A 21,991-nucleotide genomic window follows, 5' to 3' on the forward strand; every position below is an offset into this window, starting at 1 on the left:
AAAAATTGTATACTTTTACTATTTCTTGAGTTTATTTTAAGTGCTGTAACTGTACTTTTACTGCGTTATATTCCCACCATCTGTGTTCGCTACTTCCCTGTCCTGAATGTATTTTTATCTATCAACATGATTGGGTAGAGAGAGTCTCATGACTCCCGTCAAATCAAATCACACGAAGAAAATTTGAACGGCAGCTGCAGATTTTGCGGCAACTGTGGAGGATGCCTCAAGCACAGTTCAACACCTGAACATCACAACACCACCTGGAAGGGATTTTCGCTGTGATAAAGGCCAATTGCATGACTGTGTCACGTGAGTTTAACTTGCTCAAGCCAGATATCAGCATTAATCCTGTCTCTAATTTGAACAAACATATCGAGGTACATTTCATATTTCTGCTGTAATTTAACCATCTATCTCTGAGATTATTGGGCTGCTGTGAGAGATTAATGCAATGTTATCAATAGGGCTTTTCGATAAAACAATCTTGATGTTTATCTGGAAAAAAGAGAGAGAGAGATGTCCTCGATATCGATGATAAACTTTTGAGTAATTTTCTATATTTAGTCTATGTTGTACATCTAGAACAGGGGTGTTCATCACACCAATCGTGATAGCAAGAGCACACCTGGGTTGATCTAGATGAAATATAAAAGATTGACTTTTTATTTCTTGACGTCTGTCGCTGCTTACTGTTTGATTGACAGGTGGCTAATGTTTGAGTGCTAATGCCTAAATGATCAAATGAGGATTTAAGGTAAACGCAGTCGTTTATGTCTAAAGTGAACTTAAACAGTGGGACAAAAAGTGCATCAAAATGTTTTTGGCTGAATAACTTGAGAAGCTTTGAAAGTATTCATGTAATAGAATACATTTAATAATAATATATTAATACTATTGTTAGTTTATATATATATATATATATATATATATATATATATATATATATATATATATATATATATATATATAAAAGTAACAATAGTATTGTAAGCGGGTTCACTTTGTGGCCAACATTATAATAAGCCTTTAGAATCTCTTTCCCAAATATTTTATTTCACTTTTAAACCAGACTCCTGATATAGTGTTAAATTGAATACTATACTAATGTAGCAGCAAAACACAGAATGGTCCCATCAGTCCGTACACACTTCAGAAAATTGTGCATCCTACATTGAGTGCATGTCTGGCTTGTAAGATAAAACTATGCTGAACTTTTTATCTTCTCTGTTCCATTTTGTACTTAACAGCTGATGTGGTCCCAGTACCAAAAGAATTGCATGACCTGCTCAATTGAATATGTAAGACTAATATTGTAAATTGCAAGCAGATTTTGATCTGGAACCAGGCCTGGCCTATATTGTTCCCCAAAATGCTGAATAGGTAGGCAGCATTTAGATTTTGAGATACCACCTACATCTCTGCTCCAGGGCCTGGTTGTGCAGTGTGTTACTATTATTACTAAAGCCGCACATCATGAAATGCAACTGAATTTGGAGTGTTTTGTGCACTGCACAGACAGCACAAATAAAGGTATACACATTTCCCTATTTCTCCATAGTTGAAAAAGGCAACTAAAAGTAAACAGGGTTTGGCTCATGAAACTGAAACACATTTTTAACTAGTAGCCTGTGTCAAAATATAGGTAAATTGCCAATAATTTTGATCTCTTTGGTTGAATAACACAATGTATACTATGTTTTTAATGAAACGATGCCTAAGAACAGTAGACATTGGTTTTGCATATTGTAATAATTACAATCAACAAACTGCAACATGTTTTAGTACAAATGTACTATTACTTTTTTTCTCAACAATACGCGCCCTCTCTATGCACTTCTACTACTAACCAGCAGATGTCGCCATTTACAAGATAGACAGTGACGTCAAAAAGGGACCGATTATGTTCAAAGTGAGAGGCAGATGGCCTGAGAGGGGTCTTACTGCATCTTGCAAGACTACTAAAGACACGCCCACGACAAGTTACGCCCCTTCTTGATTACCAGCGAAATCCTGAAGTCTTGGAACAATTGGATGCCACATTCATGCACTTTTTGTTGTGTTTATTTGGAGTCCCGCAGCAACCATATACACCTACACCTATCATCACTCTAAACCTAACCATAACCACAAATATTTTCAAAATGATTAAAATCATTAATTATAGCAAAAATTAAAAGCTATTTTAAATTAATTCATACCACCACATGCATCATGGTGACAGTGATGAGAAATGTTATGAAAGTAAAGAGAGAATAAGCTAGTGGTATGCTAAGCTAATAGGCTAACCAATTAGCTTGTAAGCTAACTGGACAAAACAGAACAGATAAATGTTTATCTTACCATTCATAAATTTTTTACTGAATAAGCAGAAATTGTACAAACACTTTCAGGAATAAAGAGCACTTCCAAACAATTTCACATTAAAAAAGTAAGTTCAGTTTACCACGTATATCTTCCATGTAAATATGAGATGTGACATATAAAGTTACTCTTTGTCATATTTAAAGAGTTAAGAGACAATGAATCATTCAGCGATTGCATAGGATTTTAAAAGTTGTTGTAGCCAATAGAATCGCTTGATGATCCAAAGGGGGTGTTACATGTAGTGGGTGTGTCATGAAGTGGGTGTTCCTTGTAGTCTTGTAGGATGCAGACAGAAACACTTGGACTTGATGCTTTAACAAAGTCTCATCAATCAAAGTTAGCTGTTTAATCTTGGATCAGGATTGGTTGGAGATAAAATGATAGGATGACACTCTAGGGAGATTCTGTTCTCAATCAGGTAAGATCGAGGAGATATTTATATCATTGTTGTTGTTTTTCCTAAACAGGGACTTGTGTTGCCCAGAGAAAAAGGAAAAATATAGTAATGTTGCAGTTCAGAAGAATCAATTGAAGGCATGTTTCAGGAATCTGAGGTGTGGGAAACACCGGGACCACACCAGGAGCCAGCTTCCTGTTGTTGAGGGTTGGGAGTTTCCCGCAATACAGTTTGAGGGAAACATAGGAGGATGTTTTGTGTGTGTGTGTGTGGTTGTGCCAGTTTGTATTAAGGGATGCATGTTTAGAGTTTGTTCCTTCAAAAATGAAAATTCTGTCATCATCTGCTCACCCTCATGTTGTTATAAACCCATATGGCTTTCGTCAGTGAAACACCAAATAAATTTAATGACTATCTCAGTCACTATTCACTTTCATTGTATGGAAGAAAAAAAAAGATGCAATGAAAGCGAATGATGACTGAGACTAACATTCTGACTAAAATCTCCTTTTGTGTTGCATCACAGATAGAAAATTATACGAGTTTAGAACAACACGAGGGTGAGTAAATGATGACAGAATTTTCATTTTTGACAGATTTAAAGAAAAAATATATATTATTAGAAACATGTAATACTACATTTCCCATGTTCCACAGACAGTAGGGGAGGATAGGCTGGTGGCAGCCCAATAAGATTAGAGCAGGAGACGTTTGGCTGAATAACACTAGGATCACACTGGTTGTTGTCAATGGTGACAAATCTCTCCATGGAGGAATGGGTGTGACAGCTGCTTGAAGATCCAGCACACTCGCTACTATCTATAGTCACGTGACCTCCTTACTATCCTTCTGATCCCCTGCTTACAGCCTATAATTCGCTCTGTGTGTGTACGTGTGTGTAGAGGCAGAGGAAGGGAGGAAGGCAGGGGGAGGGGTGCTTAGGGGAAGAGGGGAGGAGGGGAAACAGAGGAGGGAGAGGCAGAGATGAGCCCAGCTTAGAGCACAGAGCAAACACACTGGTAACAGGACAAGTGCTTGGAAGAGCAGGCATTCACAGCTACTCTGTGACCCTAGAAAGAAAAGAGAAGGGTCGCAGACACCTCTTTTGGATAGAGAGAACTAGTGACAGTGAAGAGAGGTGGAGGGCAACACATCGAAGAGGTGACATCGCCACAACGGTGACTCACTGAGGGCAAAGAGGACTGTGAGAGACACAGGGGACGTGAGATCATGTTTTTTCTTAAGAGGCACAGCAGCTTGTATTTGCCTCAGATGTCTGGAGTGTGTGTGAACTGTGTATGAAGAGATTGGCTGATGTTCTGTGCCATGTCAAGAACTAGGAGTCTCGGGCACGCTCACTGAAGACATGGCTCAGGTGAGGTGGGGACTGAGGGTGTCACATTAACGTATCACACAATCCGTATTATTCACATAAAGTGATGCACACATACTCACCAGTCTAAACAAATCACAGCAGGTACATCATGCTGGGAGTGTTTAACATTAATATTCATAGTCTCCTGTGTCACACCGGCAAAACCTGCAGGTGCTTAGAGGAGCAACAGTGTGGGAGAGGGGTGCGGGAATGGGGTATTGTGGAGTTTAAAGGGGTTCATCATTTACGAATTGTAAATCATTGATATGCTGTTATAACAACACGGATAAAAAGGGTGACTTTCATGCAAAATAGTGAGCCATTTTACCTTACATGTTATAAATGCTTAATAACATTTATTCAACATGTGTAACCATTGAAATTGTACCTCAATGTAAAGTAAACACCTGTAAAGGATTTATTAAGGAGTTGCCAACATAAGAAACCTATACACAAAGGTTCAGTATGGTTTAATATGGTAATCATGCTTTTTAAATGCCTTGAATGAGCATGAAATCCTGAAAAGTGTTTTTGCAGAGGACTTAAGGTCACATTGACAAGGTAAAAATTATTCTTTGACATCAACGTGACCAGGCAAGTCACAGCAGGAGAGAGTGAAAACAATACAGTAAATAATATAAACAAAGTAGACTGGAGGAAAATGACATAATTTATATCACTATAATAGTCTATTTTGTTACATTATTACATCAATCTGGAATTAGGACATTTTGTGTTTTTTTCTATTAATAAACAGCAGTAATAAGTGTATTAATTAAGCATTTATGACATGTGAGTTTAAATGCTCACTATTTGGCAAGTATTGGATGAAATTTGCCTTTTTTATACTCTAACTGCATTAACTTATTAGTCATTAATAAACCCTTTATCAACCCTTAACAAAGGGAACACGTAAAGTCTTACCTTTATTTATGTGTGTTTGAATGCTGCTTGAGCTTTGTTGCAGATAATATTAAAAGTGATCGAATGTGCAAAGAAGTTATAGTTACGTTGTCATGGTTGTTTAAATACTAAATCGTCTATATATGGATTTTGTGAAAAATTAAGGAAAATCCATTCAGGAGTGTGTTACATAGACGCAGATAGTGTTTTGCATGTGTGAGTGTGTTAAAGGGACAGTTCACCCAAAAATGTCAATTCTGTCATCATTTTCTCACCATCATGTTGTTCCAATTCAAACCTATTTGACTTTCTTTTTTCGGCGGAACACAAAAGATTCTAGGCAAAATGTTAGCCTCAGTCACCATTAACTTTCATTTTATGGAAAAAATGAAAGTGATTGATGACTGAGGCTAACATTCTGCCTAACATCTTCCTTTTGTGTATGATCTATTCTTTCGAGTTTGTTATTCGAAGTGTGTTATTGTTTTTTATTAAAATGACAAGGACATTTCTGATTTCCATGCAGTCCTTTTTTGTTGCAATGCGACTTTGATCAGTGGCATCATGAAATTGATGAACAATTCCACCAGCATTGTCACTTGTTAGAGTTTACAGTAACACAAATGTTTCCAAATAAAGCCTTGTCCAGTCATAGATGGCAGGAAACCTCTGGACTGCTTTAAATGTTCTGTGAAAAACCTGGAGCGATCATTAGAACAGAAGGTCAAGGATGCTTAGGGAAACTTGGCTCATTGACTCTGTTCCTGTTGTTGGCGTGTGGTGGGATGTGTATAAATTCTGCGGGTAGAACTTGCTATTTTTCTTGGTCTTCAGATCAGTTTTACAGTTCAGTTTGTGGTTTGAATTGGAGGGAAGAAGGCTGGTTGTGGAACACTGTGAAAACGTGACTACTAGCTTCAAGAGTTTCTTTTATTCTGGTGAACAAATTTATTTAGCAGAATGTCCAAGCTGCTCTTTTTCATACAATGAAAGTGAATGGTGACCACGACCGTCAAGCTAGATTTTCAGTAAATAACGACTTATATTTGGTTAGGGTTAGGCTCTGTTCCTCACACAAAGGTACCTAGAAGTGCATGAGTCATATTGACTACTTTTATGGTACTTTTTTGTACCATACAGACAAACAGTCTGTACAAACAGTCCTCATTTACTTCATTGTTTGGAAAGGAGCAGCTTGGAAATTCAGCCTAACATTTATTTTTGTGTTCCACAGAAGAAAGAAAGTCATATGGGTCTGAATCAACATGAGGGTGAGTAAATGATGGGCTATCCCTTTAAATGTGAGTGGTTTTATCATGAGTGGTGTGCATTCAAGTGAAAGGGAGGGGACTATTTTGGTGACTCTGAGGGATTTAAATGACACAACTGAACTGAGGTCAGGTCAGCTGGGATGTCAAAAAAACGGCATTTGCTCACACATCATAAAGTGGACTACAATGGAGCCATAACACTAAGATGTTACAGATAAAATAGACCTAACATTTGGTAGACAGGAAAGTGCACTGGATTTGTAAATTATACATGTAAATGTAAGTTACTTGATATGAGACTATAATGGGCTGTAGATGTGCTGAGAGAGAATTGAGGAAATGGGAAATGGCAATAAGAGAACATGACAGAAACTGAAGCTGAGACCGGCACAGAGGATAGAAGATAGAGCTGAGGATATTTCAGAAGCAATAAAAATAGACCTGGCAATTATGTGAGCAGTGGATGTGTGTGTGCTAAAGAGTCAGCAACTGTAGCTGTAGTTCTTTCATTGCCCGCAGGGTCTAGTCCAACTCATTCTGTCTCATTTCTTTCATTGTAGCAATTAGGGCTTTTTTCTGCTCTTTCTTTCCCTGTACTTTCCTTTCATTCATGCCCTCTCATCTACCCTTTCTCTGTTACTTCACACTGTTAAAAAAAAACTACAATATTAAGAAAAATAAGAAAGGAAAGTTGGCACAATATAACATATGCAGTGGTTGTCCCAAAATGTTGCCATTTAACTAATAAGGTTTTATTCAGTTCATTAAAATTACAGTGCTGAGTAGGGTTGGTAAAAATATTGATTTTCCAATGCATCACGATCTTCATTTAAATTATATAGATTCTTAAATCCCAAGATCAATCATTTATGAGCAACCCTCCACTACAATGAGAGTAAATGTGACAAAAAATGTACTGTATATATTTGGCAACTAGCTGATACATTTTGACATTTCACTCACCAGCAATTGTGTAGTATAGTGGTGGATTATTCAGCAGCGAGATCCTTTCACTGCATGTTGAGAGTAAATGTTGTTCCATGTAATGTGTGTCCAAAGACGAGGTCCATGCGACCCATTTGCCATTTGTCAATGTCTCTTTTAATACCCTTTCTGTTCTCTACAGTCAGTTGATTAAAAACAACAACAACAAAAAAAAACCATTTAATTCTAATCATGCATGGCACAGATGACATAAAGCCACTGGAGTCTCTCTCTTAACGTGTTTATCTACAGATGCTCTTTACAGAACTGCCGGTTTTGTTAAAGAGACTGTACTGGTTTTAGCATGTGTTCAATAAATACTTGTACAGGGTTTCCACGAATCCTTAAAAAGTCTTAAACTGTGGGGCCTGGGTAGCTCAGCGTGTATTGACGCTGACAACCACCCCTGGAGTCGTGAGTTCAAATCCAGGGCGTGCTAAGTGACTCCAGCCAGGTCTCCTAAGCAACCAAATTGGCCTGGTTGCTAGCGAGGGTAGAGTCATATGGGGTAACCTTCTTGTGGTCAAGATTAGTGGTTCTTGCTCTCAATGGGGAGTGTGGTAAGTTGTGCGTGGATCGCGGAGAGTAGCATGAAACTCCACATGCTGTGAGTCTCCTCGATGTCATGCACAGCAAGCCACGTAATAAGATGCACGGATTGGCTGTCTCAGAAGCGGAAGCAACCAGATTGATGTGAGAGAAGTCTTAGATTGTCTTAAATTCAGTTTTTAAAAATAAAAAGTCTTATATATCTTAAATGATACAACAGAAGTCTTAATAATAATTTAAAGAGGTCTTCAGTTTTTGGGCGGAAATACAGGAATCGTGATATGACCTAATGTGATTATCAAACTTAAAAAGAATATGATTTAATTAATATATATATGCGCTGCATCCTTAAGAGTGAAAAGGTGGCACTGTTGTATATTCTCCAAGCACACAGGGGGCTTGTGAATATTTCGAGCTGTTGCAGAGAAGTTTGCAATCATTAGGCCATATCGGAAATTTATGACAAGCGATCACTAAAGATGAACTGTTGATGATGATGATGATCATCATATGACAATGCTTAGTTTTAACTGTTTATATTGTAATATGTTTTAGATTATTGTAGGAGTGCACATTTTAATGAGCAGCTGGAAGCAGTGAAGTGCAAACATTTCAAAATAAAAGTCCCAGGCGTATTTCAGCCTTTAACGTTAAAAGTTCCAGACTATTAATAAAATCTTTTTTTCGTCTTCTTCTTTCTGGTTATTGATATTAATTCAATTTGACATTTGTTGCCTCTGTCTGGCCCGCCCATCACAGGAAGGATTCAAGACTAAGAATATTTATATAGGCTACCATTTTTAAAAACTATTGTCAGATTAATTTTCTTTCTTTTAGCAAATTATCTCATCTGAAAAATCCAAAATAGGTTGACCTCTAATTTGTATTTACTTATATAAGACATAAACTAATTTTAATGTGATTTATACAGTATGTAGAAAAAACATATTGAGTATTTTAAACTTGCATAAAGCCTACCCTGTTTTTACTGACAAGCAATGTTAAGGCCATATTGAATGTGTGCCCCTGGCTGTTTATGTAAGATTCTGTGATACATGATTTATTTTGAGATTGAGTGAGTTTGTTTTGGTATGGGGATACAGTGTTAATTTTATTTGTTCAGGTCTTGAAAAATGTCTTAAAAAGTTTTAAATTTGATTAAGAAACTCTGCAGCAGCCATGTTGTAAATAGTACAAATTATTAAATTAAACAATAACATGTAACAAGAAATAGTATATGAAATATAATTTTTTATTAATTGATTGAATACATGTATTTGTTCATTTTTAAAAAGCCAAAATGTGACCAAAATAATAAAAACGAATAAAATATCATTAGTAAAATTAATATTTTCAGAATGTACTTAGTTAGAAAGTCCCCTGTATAATTTAAAGAATTAGCTGGGAGAAAATGTGATTCATATGTAAGCAAAATTTCAGTATAACTAAAATACACCCAATATGAATCAATGTTGAATTGAAATCGGGATCAAATCACGAGGTTGTGTGTTAGAATCAAATCAGGAAATTTGCATTAATACCCAGTTGTAGTGCTGAGTCAACCACTTAAGTTTAGCATAAGAATCCATATTTGCCAAGCAACAGCAGACATGTGACATCTAATGAATATGCTTAAACTAAATACTACTAGTCGATCTTTGGACGGGGGCAGCCCTAAAAATTACACTGCTGTTCCACTAGACTGATCCCACAGTGAATTTGGCGATTATAGTTTAAAATGTTTTTTCTGTGTACTGAAATTCAAATCACTGCCCTCAGTGGCCGAAGTTGGAAGTGTTGTTGAACATATGGCACGTGTGAGCTTCAGTTTCCAGCTAAAATGGCCACAGAGTGGCGCCAGAAACTAGTTGTATTTTTATTTGTAATTTATGTAATACAGTCTGCGGGAATGAATATATTATTATCTCCCAAACTCCAACCCAAAACCTAACCATCAGTGGAATAAAATGCCTCTTAGATGTAAAATGCAACCTTTGAATCACGCTCACCATTATTTTTTTGAATGTGATGACTTCCTGGTTTCCACCGGACCAGAACCAGTTTCTGGCTGCCCGCATAATTCGCTGTCTGTAGCACCAAAAGGAAATGTAATCATGCTTGCATTGATGCAAAAATGTCAGATGGGGGTATGCCGTTTTTCAGTAATTCGTCTGAATAGGGTCAATTTCAAGGTACCTTAACATGCAGAAGCAACATTTACATTTGAGCCCACATTATAGTATTCTCAGACATATAAAAAAAAAAAATAGTTGGAGATACCTCATTTTTCTTCTACAATAGAAGGTTAGAATAAAAGGTTCTTCGACAATAGTGCTTCTTGCAGTCTCTCTCTCTCTCAGTTTGTCTCCCTAAGTCTGTCTCAATCAGATGTGATGTAGTTACTCAAGCAATAAATCTCTCCTTCTCTCATAATTGACATTATATCTTGTTCTCCACTTTCACATCCACTTTAAAGCTGAATGTGTGTATGTGTGTGTGTGTGTGTGTGTGTGTGTGTGTGTGTGTGTGTGTGATGTGAGTGTGTGTGTGTGTGTGTGTGTGTGTGTGTGTGTGTGTGTGTGTGTGTGTGTGTGTGTGTGTGTGTGTGTGTGTGAGCTTTGTGCAGTACATTAATGGATCAGGCCCCACAGTCTCCACACTGATTTCACACCCATTAGACATAATTTCACTCACTGCAGAGAACTCATCTCCTCCCACCATTAAAACTTTATTACAAGACATTTAAAATATCCACTGTCAAAGCTTCGGTGTTCACCACAAGTTCAAATGCACACACAATACACTTTCTGTCCGATTAGAAAAACAAAAACAAAAAAACACATTTGTAAACACATTTGTGTAATGTTTATAAATGTTTCAGTCTAGGGTTTAGCTTTTTATTTCTTTATGCTCTTGATTTGAAAAGTTGTTTTTACCTCTGTTTGTTTTATTGCATGCAATTATCTGAGTTTATGTCCTCACCACAGTAATCTAAGTTTTTTGAACTTATAATGAAGCCCTTTTAAAAATCTTTCCCTCTGTTCCAGTTCTGTTGTAGTTATTATGTGGTAACCTAACTAAGTTTACCTCTCTCTCTCGCTCTTACACACACACACACACACACACACACACACACACACACACACACACACACACACACACATGTTGTGTTTCCATGTTTTATGGGGACTTTCCATAGACATAATGGTTTTTATACTGTACAAACTTTATATTCTATCCCCTAAACCTAACCCTACCCCTAAACCTAACCCTCACAGAAAACTTTCTGCATTTTTACCTTTTCAAAAAACATAATTTAGTATGATTTATAAGCTGTTTTCCTCATGGGGACTGACAAAATGTCCCCACAAGGTCAAACATTTCGGGTTTTACTATCCTTATGGGGACATTTGGTCCCCACAAAGTGATAAATACACGCTCACACACACACACACACACACACACACACACACACACACACACACACACACCACAGACTCTATAAATGAGCAGTGCTTCTGATGCTTATCATCTGCTCCCCATATCCGACTAACAGAATAATAAACTGCAGCAGCAAACAAGCCCTGCAGGGAAGTTCTTGAAGTCTTTATAATTATCTGTTGCCATATAAGATTTATTCTGTCTCTGACAATAACAAGAATGTTTATGAGAAACTGATGTAACCCAGGAATAAGATCTCTGCCTTATCTTTGTGTTGTTTCTCCTATGCACCAATGAGATTAAATGGAGAGCAAATGGAGACTTTAGTTTAACTCTCCTGCTTTATTTAAGACCCTAATAATCTCACAGGTGTCTCCTCTAGAATTTCATATGAGATCTCAACAATATCATAAAACTGTGCACAGATTTTCCAAGACACCAAACTCTGCCAAAAAAAGTCATAGATTTTAAAGGGGTCATGATATATCTATGCATGTTTACATAAACCAACAATTAAAAATACAGCAGATGTGCAAAAGAATGCATCCAGGACGCATTTGTACTCAAAACAGCGAGACCCAGAGCAACTGAGGAAACCGAATGGTGTTTCCTTTTCCGAGTTTTAACTTGACATTGCATATTTTAAAAGCAGTACCTGATACATGACAGCATATAGTGCATATTTTTATATAAAGTATAAATGAAAATAGTCTAGATGGGTCCCATTTGGTGTTCAGGAATAGTCCACACTAGGCCTGTTTGTCCTGCTCTCTCTCTGTGTACGAATGGAGCGCCTATGGGCGGGGCCAAGGATGCTGTAGGAGGTCATGAATTAATGAGCTCCCAAATGATGTAGGATAGTTGCGGAAGAAGAGAACGAGGGGTTTTTGCAGCATGGTTTCATTAAACGCTTTTATTGCTTTTGGGATTACGTTTTGAGTTCTGAAATTTACTGTATGTTTTAATAGTAGAATAACCTCTTATATGTCAAAACATCAAGGAAAATTTGATTCCTCATGATGTGACCCCTTTAATATGAACAAAAAAATGTAATATAAAAAATTATTTGAGCTATGTTATCCACTTTGAATTTGTTGCTCTATACTCTTACTGTGTCAACAATTGTATAATTTGCTGTAACTTTTATTTCTCCAAAATAACATGGGAAGACAAATCTCAGACAAAGTTTATACTGAGGACTCAATTTAAGTTTACTGAGCTACTGTACATTGTAAAAAGTGGTAACCTGCAATGGTTGCCTTAATTATATTTGTACTTGCTTTAACTCCTAAACATATTTTATTTTAGTCATGTTTATTTAGACTTGAATGAAACCATTTAATTTAGATGTAACCACATTTTTTAGGTTAACATTTTTAATCTATGAGCAATACACATTTCCTCTACAAACTACTGTAAATTCTGCAGCAATAGTAGTTTTATTCCAAAGCCTGTACTATAACGTAGTCCCAGACCCTGAGATGTTGTGTATCTCCAAAAGGCAGAATGTGTTGGGGGGAGGGTTAGGGAAATAGAAAACGGAATTGTGCCCTATTTAAAACCTAAATAGAAGGTCATGTATACTCTTTATTTCCACCACACAGAATTGCCTTTGTCAGATTGAATTAGATAAAAACATTATGCTTGAATTAACATTAGTCATTTTGTGTCACAGAATACAGCAGGGTTTATTTTACGTGCTTGGCTCTGTTTTTATACTGAATTCACTGAGCTTTCACTTGTTCCTTTTCCTCTGCTGGATACATATAGGGCTTGTATCTGGTTGTGTCTTTTTACTGCTCATTAGTTTTAAAAAATACCAAATTTATCTTCATACCTCTCTTTTAGGAAGAGTTTGCCCAAAAGTGAAAAGTCAGTCATAATTTACTCCACAGTTTCAAATGCATATGACTTTTGTTATTATTCATAACACAGACATATTTCATTAATATTTCTGTCCATCTATTCAATACAATGGCAGCTGATATTTTCTCACTTTAAAGCTTCTAAAAGGACTGAATGTATCATAAATGTAGTCCATGCGAATCATGTGCCAGTCTTCTGAAGTCGTATGGTGAGAAATGTAAGCAATTTTTCAGTGAAATCTTCGCATGAGTGCTAAGAGAGAACCTTGTTCACAGTGGCTCACATGTTTACGCAAGAGCTTGCGTTGTTTAGATTATTAGCATTGAAGTGGGTAAACTATTGCTTTAAAGTTTAACGTATAATTTATGCACCACTAGTAGCATTAAATGGAATCACAAAACCATCACCAACATCGTCCATTGTTTGGCCAAACAAAGAGTCCCACCACATACTCAAACTCAAACTCATGAGCCAGAAGTTGTTTAATCAAACCTTGAATGGCATATTTCTAATTATTTCTGCAGATAAAATAACATTTTAAAAAAATGACAAACTTCACCTTTAAGGACATATTTACTACATTTTGTCATTGTCACAAATATCCTCTATCTGGTTGTAGCATTTTATTCTCGCTCATACCAGATTCACCAACCAGGAGGCATCTGTGTGTAACATTAGATGAAATTTTATGCCTTCTTAATCATTTCGGGCCTCGTCTCTTGGCTCCTAAATAGACATTCCCTCTGTGGTTCTATATATAGTATATCAAGAGTGGCAACCCATTCAGAATCTCTCCCCAGCAATACAAGTCTGTCATTCGTAAATATGGAGGCATGTTGCATGTCTCCAGGCAAAACAACGTTTTGTTTAACGATGCCAGGCTGATGAGAAGAGGTCGAATCAACATAACTTCATAATGCACTGTGAGCAGTTGAGGTCACCTTGAGGCATGTTTGACAGTGTTTGATTTTACTCTCCTCTTTTGCTAATACTCGATGTTGTAGGTCAATATTTTGTGTATTTACATTGTGAATTTATTGTAAACTGTACATTTTTGCCCTGGCATCTGCTCTTGCAAAGAGTGGAATTCACAATGGCCGTTCATTAGGTTTATCCGGGTTATAAATAGTGCAGTGTAAGCCTGCATGGACTGAACTGTGCGGGCCGTATGGTGGCTGTCATATAGTGAAGAGGGCATGACTTCTAATTTTTCTTGGTGAATTATGTCCCCTTTTCCAACATAAACAGGATCATTGCAAACCTACACTCTAAAAATGCTGGGTTAAAACCAACCCAAATTGGGCTGTTTTTAACCCTACCACTGTTTAAATATGGGGCAAGGCACATGTTGGGCTAATCTTACCCAGCAAGTTGGGTTGCTAATTTAACCTAGTATAATGGGTTGTTTATTCAACCAAAATGCAAGTTTATTTTTACAGGAATGCTGGCTTAAATTTATCTCTTAATTGGGTTAACATTTCCAGGTCATTTTATCCTAAATCATAGTGTAATTTAAATCACACTATGATCAAATGTGTTAAAGGTGCACTCAGTAATTTTTCCTCATTAAAATAGTTCTACTCCTAAAGAAATTAACTGTAATTTTGAAATATATCTATAAAATCATAACACCTCTGTTGAGATATCAGCCATATCGGTAACCCTATAAAAGCTGCTTATTCTACATGGAGAGGGTCCACTTATGGGGACGACCATGTTAGAATCACATGATCAGCTGAATACTACTCACTTTATCTCAGAAACTGCCTGTTGTTTGACATTTCACTCATTGATTAAAATAATCATGGCTAACTGGAAATAGTGAACTTCTACATGACATCAGTAACTGACAGGGTTGGGAGGGTTACTTTTGAAATTTATTCCACTACAGATTACAGAATACATGCTGTAAAATGTAATTTGTAACGCATTTCGTTAGATTACTCAAGGTCAGTAACGTATTTGTGGCAGGGCGGAGGGCGGGGCCGGGTCGTGATCCTACTAATTATGCCTCCGTGAGGTTTAAAGGCTGACTGCAGAGGGCCGTGCGGGAGAGAGAGATCGTTAGCAGACATGTCCGTCATGTGTGTTTATGTTGTCTTTTAAGTTTAACATTAAACTATTATTTATATCGTCAAGCCGGTTCTCGCCTCCTCCTTCCCGGACGGGCGCTTGACCACGCCCCCGCTGCCACAGTATTATAAATACTTTGGATTACTTCTTCAGCACTGGTAGATTTTTTCACTTGTTTTGACTATAAAAACGTCTAGGTTACGAATGTAACCTCCATTCCCTGATGGAGGGAACGAGACGTTGTGTCAAAGAAGCGACACTAGGGGTCTCTCTTGAGCGCCGAATATGCCTCTGATCTATGAAAAAAGGCCAATGAGAATCAGACAGTATTTGCATACCCTGCCCCCGGACATACGGGTAAAGGCAGAGAAATATGTCGAGTTCATTCAGGATTTTTCTGAGGACCCGGAAATGGTCCGGCCACCACAGTGGCTCGGCTCAGCGACGTGGCCGGGAGGACACAACGTCTCGTTCCCTCCATCAGGGAGCGGAGGTTACATACAGTCAGGTCCATAAATATTGGGACATCGACACAATTCTAATCTTTTTGGCTCTATACACCACCACAACGTATTTGAAATGAAACGAACAAGATGTGCTTTAACTGCAGACTTTCAGCTTTAATTTGAGGGTATTTACATCCAAATCAGGTGAACGGTGTAGGAATTACAACAGTTTTTTTATGTGCCTCCCACTTTTTAAGGGACCAAAAGTAATGGGACAATTGGCTGCTCAGCTGTTCCATGGCCAGGTGTGTTATTCCCTCATTATCCCATTTACAAGGAGCAGCTAAAAGGTCCAGAGTTCATTTCAAGTGTGCTATTTGCATTTGGAATATGTTGCTGTCAACTCTCAATATGAGATCCAAAGAGCTGTCACTATCAGTGAAGCAAGCCATCATTAGGCTGAAATATCAAAACAAACCCATCAGAGAGATAGCAAAAACATTAGGTGTGGCCAAATCGACTGTATGGAACATTCTTAAAAAGAAAGAACGCACCGGTGAGCTCAGCAACACCAAAAGACCCGGAAGACCACGGAAAACAACTGTGGTGGATGACCGAAGAATTCTTTCCCTGGTGAAGAAAACACCCTTCACAACAGTTGGCCAGATCAAGAACACTCTCCAGGAGGTAGGTGTATGTGTGTCAAAGTCAACAATCAAGAGAAGACTTCACCAGAGTGAATACAGAGGGTTCACCACAAGATGTAAACCTCAAAAACAGGAAGGCCAGATTAGAGTTTGCCAAACAACATCTAAAAAAGCCTTCACAGTTCTGGAACAACATCCTATGGACAGATGAGACAAAGATCAACTTGTACCAGAGTGATGGGAAGAGTATGGAGAAGGAAAGGAACTGCTCATGATCCAAAGCATACCACCTCATCAGTGAAGCATGGTGGTGGTAATGTCATGGCGTGGGCATGTATGGCTGCCAATGGAACTGGTTCTCTTGTATTTATTGATGATGTGACTGCTGACAAAAGCAGCAGGATGAATTCTGAAGTGTTTCGGGCAATATTAGCTGCTCATATTCAGCCAAATGCTTCAGAACTCATTGGACGGCGCTTCACAGTACAGATGGACAATGACCCGAAGCATACTGCGAAAGCAACCAATGGCCAAGTCAATCACCTGACCTGAATCCGATTGAGCATGCATTTCACTTGCTGAAGACAAAACTGAAGGGGAAATGCCCCAAGAACAAGCAGGAACTGAAGACAGTTGCAGTAGAGGCCTGGCAGAGCATCACCAGGGACGAAACCCAGCGTCTGGTGATGTCTATGCCTTCCAGATTTCAGGCTATAATTGACTGCAAAGGATTTGCAAACAAGTATTAAAAAGTGAAAGTTTGACGTTTTAGTGTGTGAAATGTACAGCAAGTGTTTTACTCACAGATGACTAAATGAGCAGGGTCTCAGAACAAAGCAGGCATTTCCAGGAAGTAAACATGGTTAGCTCAGCTAACCATATTGTGTTTATTTTTACCCTTTGCCAGACACAGTTGAGCAGGAGGCCATAGTTGAGTGCATTCATGTGTGTGTGTGATGAGAGGTATTAGTAGTGGGGCAGTATTGTATGGTGGAAAGGGTGGGCAGCAGCAGGGGAACGTGGGTAGTGAGTGATGTGGAAGGCTTAAGGACTCAGGATTAAGTCTGTTGTGTAACAACTGCGGTCTGTGGGGATGAACTAAAACAGAGAGTGCACACACTGCCAATCTTATATATGATATTCTATATTAATATTCAAATGTTTTCCTAATGCTGAGTTAACTTTAACTGTTAATGTGAACGTTAAGGTATTGTATATTTTGTTTTAACACAACAGTGCACTTTTTACTGGCTAAGAATATCTATTTGTGCAGGATCATGTGAATTAATTTGGGTTAATTGGGGTTGCTGCGGATGAAGGTTGATATTAATGACCGATGAAGCTGAATAATCACAACAAACGTTTCATTTCTAACCATTTTGTATTCTACAAATACATCTATGTGCATTACGGTAGACTGAGAGGTGGGGTAAACATTGTGGGAACGTTGTCTACTAGATGTGCTCTGGAGCAGCTGGTGAAACAACAAAGTTAATCTGATAATACGGTCTGAAACTGACATTCACAATAAATACAATAGCTAAGTTGATTATTCATTTAAAAGGAAACCCACTGCAATACAAGGGTAGCCACTGGCTCAGGATTATGTAATTAATGTTATTTAATAATTTTTCATACACTTAATTATTATTCAGTTGTACCATCTAAACTATCATTCTGTTACTGATTGTAATAATGATGAATTGAAAGCACCTTCAGTGGTCGGAGAAAGATCCTGAACACAATGTCACACCTTCCTCTCTCTCTATAGGGGAAATGAAAGTTGATGTAGGTGTTATCTGTGCTTGCATCTGTCCACTTGCAAACATCAGGAATTAATAAGCACATATGCATGCATGACTCACTGTGGGTAACAAGAGCAGTCTACTGTATGTATATATATATATATATATATATATATATATATATATATATATATATATATATAAAACCATTATGTCTATGGAAAGTCCCCATAAAACATGGAAACCAAACGTGTGTGTGTGTGTGTGTGTGTGTTCAAACTTGCATGAGTAGGGAAATATTCACAGTGTTACAGCTGTACTCTATTACAACTATACTTGGTTTACCCTATATAAGTATTTATACATGCTTAAAAACGAACTCACTATAAATTCTTTGTGGCATATATTTATGTGGTCATGAGGACATATTACTCAACAAAAGGAAACAGAAACATTTTGCAATAACAGAATATCTGACTTTGTTTAATGTTTATTTGGTATTGGTAATAATATATATTTGTTTATGGTCCCAGCTGTAGTTAGACTGTGATGAGTGTTATGGCTGCTTTGGCATGCTGGAAGGTTTAGTGAATTATATATTTTAGAATCTCTAGCACTGACAGTAGGATCGACAGATGCACACTCACTTTTTTTTAACCTGTCTACACTGGAAAAGGGCAGATATTTGTCTACTATTGGACCTTTAAAACATTATTCATGATAGCATGCTTCTACCAATGACATTTTCGTTTACTTACCAAGTTTCTACAACAGTTTAAATAAGCAAAAAGTCATAATTTGTGTTTAATTTAACCAAAGGTCATATATCCACAAAAAGGAATGAGATTTCAGGGGAGTAAAAGATATATGCATTAAAATTTGGGTTTACCATTGGTAAAAGATACCCTAGGTCACATACAAGTGATCTCATAATTTAAAATTGAAATAGCAAAAGCGATGCTGTGATTATATTCAATAGGGTCAGAGGTCATTCAAGACTAAGAGGGTAAAATTTGAATATCATGATGTTACACCTTACCAGGGGGCTGGATTGAGCTTTGTGTCATGCAGCATAGGTACTGCCCCTCTACTGTCCTGCAATCAATTGATCTAACAAACATATAGTCCTGCCATTAACTCACGTCACTGGTTGAGTCAATGTTATTGTTTCTCATGAGACGGTTCACACAAAACAAACAGAATAATATTTGTAATGCTACAGTGACACACTATTTACAATTTTCAAGAAAGCTTGGTTCTCCCAATGGCCAGTCTGCCCCTGATCGGCCCCAAAGTCCGACAGCCCACCGGGAAAATGCCCGGTATGCCAGATTACCAGTCCAGCCCTGATCAGACTTAACCAGTGGTGTCAGTTTGTGGTGGGACTACCTGTTTAATTCCTCAATACTTGTTTTGCATCATAGTTGGTACTAGGGGTGTCTCTAGACCACTTTAACTGGGGCACAAGTCCCCAGTAAAGTTCTGCTGTGCCCAAGTAACATTGTCCCAATAAATCATGAGGGTGAACCACATACCGATCTTTGAAATATGGTTTCCTATTCAAAACAAGAGACTAAATGATGAGAATCTTTTTTTTTCTCATTAGCAATCTATCTAATAAAATATATCTTACCCCCTTGTGCCCCCCTTTCGTAACAGAACCTCACATGCAAAGATGATCATTAATGTTACTAATCGACTTTAAATTGAAAGACTGAAAGGTATTTACCAATTCTTACGGACCCCCCTGGAAAAAAAGGGACACTTTATGAATTCTTGGGGGGCATGTGCCTCAGTGGAGATTGAAGTCTACAAACGCCAATGGTTGTTACTATATTGTGTACTTAAGTATGGCTGGAATGCCATATACTGACCAATCAGCAGCCAGGATCAGGACTATCAATTTCAAATATGCATTAAGGTTAACAAATATAATATATAAATGATGATGCAAGTAAACAACAATTACATGTATATGTATCATTACTGCTGAACAAAGTTAACACTTAGATTTTGAAAAGAGGGGAGAAAGGGGAGTTAATTTGTTTCAGTGCCCTCTGCTGGTAAAATAATGTATTGCAAAAGTGAAGCAGACAAACTGTTTTTAATACAATGTATTACTACACATCTTATACATTGTATTAATTTCTTTTTAACATGAGATAAAATGTGTCAACATTAATTTTGAATACTTAAAGGGACATGAATGTTCTTGTGTTATGTCAGATTAAAGCTGTTTTATCTTAAACAAGACTGAAAGTGATAAGGTTATAATAACTGCACATTGCTTCACACTTTTGTGTGGTCTTTGAATTTGTTTGTTTGCCCCACAAATCAGTATGGGGATTGTTTCACTAAGTAAAGCACTGTGTGTATTAATGTTTTCCACTTTTTTCTTTTCCTCTGTGCTGTCCTGCAGTGTTTGTTATGTAATAAATGTAAGCCAGTGAGAGTAAAAAAAGAGTGAGTGTGTGTGTGTACTGCTTTAGGGGCTTGTCGCTTAATGTAAGCATCAAAACAAGGTCTCGCTTCATTTAACAATAGTTCCATACACACTCATGGGACATGATGCAGCTGCACTAAAATAACAAACCAGGTGGACAAACTCATTTGCATCTTTACTATAAAGAGGGCAAAAACCATTCAATTCAGTGAACAGATTCTGTCTTAGATTATAGTTATATTATCCATCAAATAAAATAGGAAGTATTATTCAAAGTATACTTAGACAGTATTTCATTGATATTAGGACCCAGAAAGTTTAATAAGATTTATCATGTCACAGAGAGTGCCTCTCATTAAAGCACATGCCCACACTTTGTGCCCACATACTGTTCTGTTGTACTCTTGTGGTGACTGGTAAATTCTGTCATAGCCTACTGAGAGGGCAATAGAATCAGTGGCGGAGCCAGGAATTTTTCATAGGGGTGGCCGGGCAGGGGCCAGCATTTACTCTGGGGTGGCACAAAAAACATAATTTTGCAAACAAACATGGCACTCATCCAACCTTAAAATAATTTTTAAAGTATTGTAGGTGCCCAAAATCACAATGATGTATAATGTACAATAGTTAGCCTACAATGACATTTTTATTAAAGTTCACCAAATAACTGTGTGTCATAATTTTACTCACCCTCAAGTTATTTAATCAAATAAAACTTAGGAAATTCACTTTGAAAACAGAATACATATTTCCCAATGCTGAAAAAAAAAAAAAAAAATAGTTTAAACAGGACCAGAAAATCATGTTCAAGATCACTTTATTTATTTATTTTTTATTTAGCACAATTACAACAGCCAAAAGGCTGACCAAACCTATTTAACAAATAGCAATCAATATCTATAATAAAAAAGATTATGTACATGTCAATTATGTAAGTGCAAACTATGAAAACTCAGCAAACTTACAAGCTGTTTCCAAATTACATGACACTAGTACAAACAACCTACATTAGTTGGATTCTATGGTTATTGTGGTTTAAAGCAAAGAAATTCACAAATTCATCAAGGTTCAGAGACTTGGCTCTTGTGGACTCCACACTTAAGACACCTAGATTGCTCAGTCTATCATGCATGGTTGAGCGCAGGTAACTCTTTACCAGTTTGAGACTAGAGAAGCTGCGTTCACATGCAGCTGTACTCACAGGAATGGCAACTGCAATTTTGCACAATTTAAAGAGCTCGTGGAATACCTCTTTAAATGGCTCAATGAGCACAGTCAAATCTACAACACTAGTGGGCTTCTGTATGCCAGCTTGCACTTTCCTCTCCAGAATTCTTTTCATTTGGTGAAGTTCATGTCTTAGGTCATCTATGTTGCATGAGTAGATAGAGGCAAATGGAAAAAGTTCTTTCTCATGGCAAAATGTTGCACTAGTTGGGTTCAGAGCTTGGATTCCCATCATAATTTCACAGTTTGGTTTTGAG

General features: G+C 37.4%; 1 protein-coding gene across 4 annotated transcripts in view; it reads left to right on the plus strand.

The window, feature by feature from the left end:
- The first annotated feature begins 293 nt into the window (after nucleotides 1-293).
- The window catches only part of arhgap23b (Rho GTPase activating protein 23b), a 65,802-nt gene continuing 44,104 nt past the window's right edge, over nucleotides 294-21,991 (plus strand). Inside the window, exons 1-2 of one of the 4 annotated variants that reach the window (XM_052102375.1) lie at nucleotides 3,742-4,139; nucleotides 6,277-6,313. In XM_052102375.1, the coding sequence (XP_051958335.1) occupies nucleotides 6,308-6,313 (6 nt within the window). In that variant the 5' untranslated portion in view covers nucleotides 3,742-4,139; nucleotides 6,277-6,307. Of the gene's footprint in view, nucleotides 313-2,655; nucleotides 2,786-3,741; nucleotides 4,140-6,276; nucleotides 6,314-21,991 lie in introns of those variants that run through there. The other 3 variants (XM_052102377.1, XM_052102376.1, XM_052102374.1) reach the window with 3 other exon arrangements.

Source organism: Xyrauchen texanus, chromosome 33, assembly GCF_025860055.1.
Source record: "Xyrauchen texanus isolate HMW12.3.18 chromosome 33, RBS_HiC_50CHRs, whole genome shotgun sequence".
Taxonomy (NCBI): domain Eukaryota; kingdom Metazoa; phylum Chordata; class Actinopteri; order Cypriniformes; family Catostomidae; genus Xyrauchen; species Xyrauchen texanus.